This window comes from Phaethon lepturus, unplaced genomic scaffold, assembly GCF_000687285.1.
Source record: "Phaethon lepturus isolate BGI_N335 unplaced genomic scaffold, ASM68728v1 scaffold16029, whole genome shotgun sequence".
NCBI lineage: Eukaryota > Metazoa > Chordata > Aves > Phaethontiformes > Phaethontidae > Phaethon > Phaethon lepturus.
In genome coordinates this window covers 1-9274 of record NW_010564348.1, presented here as the reverse complement: position 1 = coordinate 9274, position 9274 = coordinate 1, and the positions used below count along the sequence as shown (strand labels likewise).

The 9274-nt window shown below is 40.2% G+C and overlaps 1 protein-coding gene across 1 annotated transcript; it reads left to right on the top strand.

Moving 5' to 3' along the window:
• Nucleotides 1-4: 4 nt before the first annotated feature.
• On the top strand, nt 5-7189 carry LOC104626839 (ATP-binding cassette sub-family D member 2-like; the record flags this gene model as incomplete). The annotated part of the gene is made up of 3 exons (XM_010294863.1): nt 5-724; nt 2069-2249; nt 7068-7189. Coding segments are annotated over 3 exons (1023 nt in total), but the record flags the coding sequence as incomplete, so codon positions are not given.
• Nucleotides 7190-9274: the final 2085 nt, after the last annotated feature.

The following is a 9274-nucleotide window of genomic DNA, read 5'->3' as shown; positions in this document are numbered from 1 at the left end:
CCGGGGCAGAGCCTCCCCGACGGTGGACGCGGAATTTTTCAAGCAGCTGCTGGAACTTCGCAAGCTGTTCTTCCCAAAGCTGGTGAGCGCCGAGCTGGGCTTGCTCTGCCTCCACTCGGTCGCTCTGGTTTCCAGGACCTTCCTCTCCATCTATGTGGCCGCCCTCGATGGGAAGATTGTGAAAAGCATCGTGGAAAAGCAGCCTAGGAGCTTCGTCTTCAAATTAATCAAATGGCTGATGATTGCAATCCCGGCCACTTTTGTCAATAGCACCATACGGTACCTGGAGTGCAAACTGGCCCTCGCCTTCCGCACGCGTCTGGTGGATCATGCCTATGAGACCTACTTTGCTAACCAGACTTACTACAGAGTGATCAGCATGGATGGGCGGCTGGCCAACCCTGACCAGTCCCTCACCGAGGATATCATGATGTTCTCACAGTCTGTGGCACACCTTTACTCCAACCTCACCAAGCCCATCCTGGATGTCATGCTCACCTCCTACACGCTCATCCGCACAGCGCGGTCCCGGGGGGCTAACCCCATTGGGCCCACGCTCCTGGCTGGGCTTGTCGTCTACGCTACGGCTCGCGTGCTCAAGGCCTGCTCACCCAAGTTTGGCAAGCTGGTGGCTGAGGAGGCGCACAAAAAGGGCTATCTGCGCTTTATGCATTCACGCATCATTGCCAATGTGGAAGAGATTGCCTTTTACCGAGGGCACAAGGTAAGGAGGAGAGAAATTGGAGGGTGTTGGGGTTGCTCCTGCAGTGCCAGAGCAGACCTGTGCTTCCCCTGCTGCTCTCCCCGAGAAGTTTGGGTCTCTCTGACATTTAAACCTGTTTACAGCTAGCACTTCCCGTTTCCTAGGAAAGTGTCTGGGGGGAGCGGACCGTAGTTCCCTTATGCTCTGACAATGTTCCTGTTTTGCAGCTGGATCCGATGCTTTTCTAGAAAGCTAGTCTCCTTTCTTATTTTTCCCCCCACTCAGTTCGTTCTGTTTAACTTTTCCAGGCATTTTTTGTTTTCCACATATGTTTATGAACTACCGGATGTAATGCTGCAGAAACAGCAACCAGGGCACTGCAGAAACTTTAGGGGAAAACTGTGATAGCACAGAGAGCACTACAACCTTTGACACTCTTTTACATAGCTAAGCAAAGATGTAGTCATCAGAGTCTTAAAATAGCTTAAGTACGGTACTTCAGCAGTCACGGTTACATAAACTAATGGCTTGTTTTAAAGTCACCTTATTAAGGAGTTCCTGCTATTTTTATTAGAAGTGAGTTTTGGCAGTAACACATTTCAAACACGATTTGGAAAAAAAAGTTGTTTCACGTAAGGTGAAAATGAAAGCTGGAAACCAGCCTGAAGTATTACTCTTTCAGTCCAAGCAATGATTATATAATATAAATGGTAGAAGCAATCGTTCTCAAAAGCTACCTATAGTAATGTTTTAAGTGCAGCTAAATTAAACATTTTTTTTAATTTCCATGTATACTGGCTTGAACTGAATGCATTATATCGTGTTGACTTGCAACTGTCTTTGACTTGTCTTAAACCACCTCTTGGGATAGTTCTCTCTTCCTGCAGACTGCTTGCAAAAACAAGCAGCATTGCATTTCAGGGATCAGCTTGGCAACTTTAAGTCATTGGAGATAATTGATCCCCAAACACTTTCCAGTAGGAGGAGTTTCTGTCACTGTGAAACTCTACAGCTGCAGCTTCATTAAAGGATGTGGAATCAATCTTATTTTGGTTGCTAGAATCAGCTGTTTTGACTGCCTTGTATGTTATTCTTGTATGTATCAGAAATCTTAAAAAAGCTGAAAACCTGCCAATGTGCTATTGAGGGATGATGGTGTAAATAAGAACCAGGTCCACTGACTTCCATAAAGCTGTGCACTTTTGCTGTGAGACTGCAGCACTGTGAAAATAAAGTACCGCACAACAGATGTGACTCAGAAGTCACAGTTCTGGGTACCTGGTTATTTCATGCACATATGTGAATGTATCTTGTATGACATGTGCATCTTTGTTGCATTGTATAAATAGTTTTTTTTAACTGTAGGTAGAATTGAAACAACTGCAAAAGAGCTACAAGGCTTTGGCAGATCAAATGAATCTCATTTTGTCCAAGCGTTTATGGTACATCATGATAGAGCAGTTTCTGATGAAGTACGTCTGGAGTAGCTGTGGTATGGTTATGGTTGCTGTGCCCATCATCACCGGGACAGGATTTGCAGATGGCGGTAATACCATTTTCTACTTAATTTCTAAATGTTTCTTTAAAGTTACATCCTCAAAAAACTGCACTTCCCATGAATGCCATTCATATTTATTTATTATTCACACACTTTATTATAACATCCATGTTTTGTGCATAACTTTCAAGCATAGCAAGTCAGCTGAGGACAGAACAATGCAAAAGATCCAACTTTGAACATAAGTCCAATAAACGGCATGAATTCAGGACTTAGAGGATACTTATGCCACATGAGATGATAATGGTGATTGCAGTCCTTATTCAATAGCTGCTGTTGGGATGGCAGGATGATTTTTGCAGCATCTCCTGCTACTTTACCAAATAATACTATTAACTTTCCTAGAGTGCTTATCCCCTCCTTCCATAAACCATAGTATAATTATAGGTAATTATTCTCTTATGTATTGACCTGTTAGGAACTGTTGTTTTTCCCTGTCTCCCTGGGAGAAGAGAAGGTGAAATTCAGATTCCAGACTTGGGTGGTATAATTTTTGACATCCTACCACAACTTTCCAGGAAGTGAAACGAGAGTCAAGTAGTGTTGTTATTGCAGATGCTATTAAAAAAAAATAAGAGAGCAGAAAGAAATGTAATTAAGGAGGGGTAATGAAAGACAAGTGGAGAAGTTTGCCTCAGCAGGCTTCCTGATGCACAATTAGAACCACAGACTATATTGCAAACTCCATAGGATTCTTTCAGCACAGATCCTGCAAGGATCTGTCTGTGGAAGGATCATTTCTAAGTTGGGGACATCTAATCAGGAATTAGTGAATTCTTTTCTGTGCAGGTCTTGGTAGTTATATTCCAAATCAGGGCTGTCCAACTGGACAAGCTTAGTTCAACCTGTAGGATGACTCTGTGCAGTCCTCACGTGGTTTAGCTTACTTGCAGTTGTGGTGGGACATGGCTGGGTGTTCAGCTGTCTGAGCTGCTACCCATCACATGGCTCAGGAGGTCACTATATTGGGATCAGAGGGCTGGGACACCTCTCCTATGAAGACAGGCTGAGAGAGTTGGGGTTGTTCAGCCTGCAGAAGAGAAGGCTCTGGGGAGATCTTATTGAAACCTTCCAGTATTTAATGGGGGCTTAAAAAAAGATGGGGACAGACTTTTTGTCAGGGCTTGTTGCGACAGGACAAGGGGTAATGGTTTTAAACTAAAAGAGGGGAGATTTATACTAGGTATTAGGAAGAAATTTTTCACAATGAGGGTGGTGAAACACTGGCCCAGATTGCCCAGAGAGGTGGTAGCTGCCTCATCTCTGGAAACCTTCAAGGTCAGGTTGGTTGGGGCTCTGAGCAACCTGATCCAGTGGAAGATGTCCCTGCTCATTGCAGGTAGTTTGGACCGGATGACCTTAAAGACCCCTTCCAAACCAATAATTCTATGGTTCTATGACCCTGGCTGGCATCCTGGTAACAGCTTCAAAAATCTCAACAGGTTATATTCCAAACAGAAGAATTTTTAAAAAGCCATTTCACTTCACAGTGAAGGTTATCAGCACAACAGAAAAAGCGTTAAGTCTTTCTGCTAAGATGGGAATGAGTACGGTCAAGAAAAAGGTCGTTTAACCACACATTGTAAATATCTCCTTGGTATTATAGCATGAAAAAAAAAAAGACTTGTATTCACGCTGAACTAAATAACATTCCTGTTACTCATGAGTATTCTTTTGATAAATACTTTTCAAATGTGGGAGAAAAGAAAGATGCAGTGATGGCTCATGTTATAAATTGGAAGAATATTTGCCACCAGCAACATAAAACGTTAAAGCACGGGGCTTCTTACGGAGACCTGAGGCATATTACAGTTATGGATCACAAACACAATACTGATAAATCAACACTGTCAAGATTAGTTCAAAGTATAACAGGTATTCAAAGAATCAAGCAGACCTGAACTTACCACTGGGCTGCTTGGGAAAACGGTGCTTTGTGCCTCAGCCGGTCAGATTCAAGTTTGTGCATATCGAAAAGAATGGATAGTGGATTTATTACTTTAGGATACACAAGTATTACTTTAGAATGCACAAAACTGGTACCATGACTAGACCTGAGACTAAAGGTGTAAAACAATAGATTTTATATGTTTCCTCAGGGGGAAAAAAAAAAAAAATCCTGCAATAAAAGGAAAAGGGATCTTCTATGATGGTGGTATTTCTGAATGAAATTTGCTAATTCTGTTACATATTTCAGGGAAGAAATTAACTGACAAAGCCAAGATTCACATTTGATAACATTTCTCATTCTTTTTGTATTAAATGGTTGTGTTCCAAATGTCATGTGTCTCAGTTTCTGGAAAGTAACTATTTCTGGAAGCAAGACTTTGATTTCTCTAGACACCCTGAACACTTATCTTTGTTTGTAAAACAAGTACGACTATCGATAACATTTCCCTTTTCATCTTCATTTATGTAAGATTCTGTATGAAACAGAGACAATCTGTCTGCCCTGTTACAATGTACCGCTTCTTCAAATGCAGGAGGGCAGCCATATGAAAAATGTTTTGGACGAAAAGTTCAAGAAAAGTAATCTTGGTGGGTTAGGCGTGCAATATAAGAGCTTGTATTTTAGAACTGTGAAATGCTCATAAATTCTGTATAATTTTAATTTTTCAAATACCCCTAGAAGAATGCCTAAAATGACTGATGCAGTGGTTTGTAGAGATCTCTAAACTCTCGCTAGATGAGCTAGCCTGGGTGCTGGAAGCAACCATGAGTGAATTCTGCATTTACATACAGGAGGAATGCTGCATTCATGTAGTTAAACCATAGCTGATTCCTAAATGATTTAATTCTGGTGGTTCTACATAACATGGGCTGTAATCCTAATAAGATCAGCAAAAATTGGTTCTCTCAGAAATAAGAGACAAATTTCAGTTTAGATTTTACTAATGAATTAACTGAGTTCTCTCTATCCCCTAAGTTTATTCTTCTTAGAGTGGAAATTACTTGTTCATGTAGTTCTCAAATATTTGAAAAAGAGTTTTGTAATCTCTGCCTTTGCAAGAGGTTTTCTATCTTTTTTTTTTACCCCTCATGTCTCAGGTGTCTAGATTACTTATAACTAGTTGACAGTGTACTGATGTTGTATAATTCAAGCTAAAAAATTTGAACATGTATCTCAATTAATCAAAATTGTTATTTTAAACATCTGAGGCCAGAAGTATATATATTTGCAAAATTATGATGTAAGAATTTTTTAAAAGTTTTTCCTAAGTTATCCACAGTGTATTTCAGTGATCCAGATGTAATTCTGTAGGGATACCTTTATGGATGCGTAAATGAAATCAAAATAACATTAGATTTAACTAATAAAGATACATCTGGCTTTGTACTGCATGTAGATTTCTAGACACCAGATTTCTAGAATCTGATCTTGTCTGCGAGGTGACAGTTACTCACCAAGAAAAAAAAATACTGTTTGTTATACTCTTGCATTGCTTGACTTAGCCCATAAAATTTACAGTCACATCACACCTGCAGGGAATTCTTCCTAGATTTTCTTGATGGTAAGCATTGTGCAGACATCACAGAGGATGTTAATAACAATTCATAATACAGGAATTGCCACATTGGATTCACCTATTACCCTACCTAGTCTGATGCCTAGCAGCAGCTTAGCTTAAAAAATGAAACTTTAAAAAAACTTTACAAACTTAAAAAAATAATATACAGATCTTGTTCTGCAACAGACTTAAGCAAGTGTTCAAAAAATGTGTGGACGTGGCACTTAGAGACATGGTTTAGTGGGCATGGTCATGTTGGGTTGATGGTTGGACTTGATGATCTTAAAGGTCTTTTCCAACCTTAATGATTCTGTGATTCTGTGACTATATAAAGATATATATATAAGTTAAGTGATGCAGAAAACCCTTGAGACCTTTCATTCTAAACCATGTGAAAAATGAGTGGTTTACTATACATTGTTGTCTTTTTTGTAGCTGGGTCTACTAACACTGAAGCAACATTCAGTCTTACAATATTCAGCCACTTTTTAAATTTTGATTCCTTCAAAAAGCAAACATTGCAAGTTGACTATGCTGTATACATATGTAGGTCACGTGTTAGCAAGAGTATATGTAGGTATGTTAAATGTAAACATTTTATTTCTCTAATATCTTCCATGATTTCTGCTGCTGTTTTCTCCTTGCCTGCTGCTGCTGACGTGCTCTTATGAGACAACTCCCTTCTTTGGAGCAAGAGTTTTCTTACTAATAGAATGCACTGTCATAAACAAAGCGTCATGACTTTGTTCTGGGGTCAGATGAAGAGAGAAAGTGTTGTGAGAGAGAGGTATCCTACTTAAACCATGCCTTTGACAGTAAAAGAGCTTATTGCTTATAGAAGTATAATCATGTTGCCAAATTTACATCGGTATGAATATTTCCTTTTACCTGAAGTCAGTAAATATGTAAGGCTGAAAATGAATAATTGTGAAAGTAGTAAAAATTATACTAAAAATCTGTTTCAGATCATTGCTTAGGTTTCACTTTTTTCATATTTTGAAAAATTGAGGTTGAATAATGAAGCATTCAAAGGAAAATTATCTAGGCTGACAAATAGTATAAAAGAATAGGATGTTTTGCATAAGAAGATGAATTCCGTATACTCCCACTTATTCTTTGTTACCAAGCTAGCTATTCTAGTTACATCCACTGATTCTTTTTGAAAGGTTGTTTTTGTAGGGTTAAGTTTTTCTTAATTTAAAAGCTGCTGTATAATGGCTTACATTAAAATCACAATTTAGTTTGTAGAGATAATTTTCAGAAGAATATTTTAACAGAAAACTTTTTTTACTTTTAGAATTGGAAGATGGCCAGAAACAGGCAATGGTTAGTGAAAGAACAGAAGCTTTTACTACATCACGAAACTTGCTGATCTCTGGAGCAGATGCTATTGAAAGGATTATGTCTTCGTACAAAGAGGTACTGTATATCTGCCATACATGAAACAGAAGAGGAAAAAAAGAACAAAACAGAATTTACACTTAATATAACATGTAAAAAAAAAAGGTGCAATTTTTAAATGCAAATCCTATTGCAACTAAATCCATGGAGATCTTTGAACTGATAGTTTGATCTTTAGAGTTAAGTCCACAAAAAGTCTAAAGTCCACAGCTGCCAGTATGGTGCAAAATGCAAATGTCATTTTTAATACCTGTGTTCAGGTGCCATCAGAGAGCAATAGAAGTTCCTGGAATGTGAATGATAAAGGTTCAAATTCCTCCTCTGTTTGGAGCACAGACCTAAATTCAGGCTGTCTGCCTCCAATGTACTGTGGCTTTTCCGTTGGAAGTGTTGTGTTTTGCATGAAACACAAAGAGAATTGAATAGTTATTTGCTGGCTACCTAAACTGTTTTCAGTATCTTGTGAACCTGTTAAATTGTAAGTAATTTTGCAAAGTAGAGAAATTTTAGCAGGAAAAAGTCCACCTTGGGACAGCAGATAGTCTAGAAGTATGGGATGTTTGTCTGGAAGATCAGAGATGTTGTTTCAGGTCTTTACTCAAATTCCAGTAAAGTTGGGCTTTCATCTGTGGTCTCTCTTGGGGTTTTCTCTAGATGCCAGCTGTTAAGCAAAAGAAGAGTGAGGCAGCACTGTTACTCTCCTCAACATTTCCTTCTGAATGTTGGTTCTGCATTTGTTAATTGGTTTTTGCTTGTCTCTTTGGTGTGGAGCCCTTTTCCCAGTGCAGTGCGAGGAGGCACGCATTAGGCAGCTAATCAAAGACTATGGATTCCATTACTTGGAATCCAGCCATAATAGCTACAGCTTTGTAAATTGGAGGAGGAGGAGTAGTTTGGTGCCTTCAGATACGGGCTTTGACAGAGACAGAGTCTGTGCTTTTTTCAGAAGGAGTTCTTCTAATGGACTGTGATTGTGACCTGTGGTCCTTTAGCTGTTCTTCTGCTTGGCCTCTGCTCTAATGATACTGCCAGATAACCTGTTATACAATGATGTAATTTCTATTTTATTTTCAACATTTAAGTAATTTATATAATGTACATGGGGACTTCCAAACATTGTGGTTTTATTTTTTGGAAAAACAAAAATACCCAGAAAGTAGTAGGAACTGAACAAACTTACTTTGTTTATAACAAGGTGAAATTTTAATCCAGACAGCATGAGATCAAAGACCAGTTCTCACAGAATCACTAAGGTTGGAAAGGACCTTCAAGATCATCAAGTTCAACCGTTAACCCAATGCCACCATGCCCCCTAGACTATGTCCTGAAGCACCACATCCACACGTTCTTTGAATACTTCCAGAGATGGTGACTCCACCACCTCCCTGGGCAGCCTGTTCCAATGCTTGACCACTCTCTTGGTGAAAAAATTTTTCCTAATATCTAATCTAAATCTCCCCTGGCCCAACTTGAAGTCATTTCCTCTCATCCTATTGCTAGTTACTTGGGAGAAGAGGCCAACACCCACCTCACTACAACCCCCTTTCAGGTAGTTGTAGAGAGCGATAAGGTCTCCCCTCAGCCTTCTCTTCTCCAGACTGAACAACCCCAGTTCCCTCAGCTGCTCCTCATAAGACTTGTGCTCCAGCCCCCTCACCAGCTTCGTTGCCCTTCTCTGGACACGCTCGAAGGGCTCAATGCCCTTCTTGTAGTGAGGGGCCCAAAACTGAACACAATATTTGAGGTGTGGCCTCACCAGTGCCGAGTACAGGGGCATAATCACTTCCCTACTCCTGCTGGCCACACTATTGCTGATACAGGCCAGGACGCTGTTGGCCTTTTTGGCCACCTGGGCACACTGCTGGCTCATGTTCAGCTGGCTGTTAACCAGCATCTCCAGGTCCTTTTCCACCAGGCAGCTCTCCAGCCACTCCTCCCCAAGCCTGTAGTGTTGCATGGGGTTGTTGTGACCCAAGTGCAGGACCCTGCACTTGGCCTTGTTAAACCTCATACAGTTGACCTCTGCGCATCGATCCATCCTGTCAAGATCTCTCTGCAGAGCCCTCCTACCTTCCAGCAGACCAACACTCCCACCTAACTTGG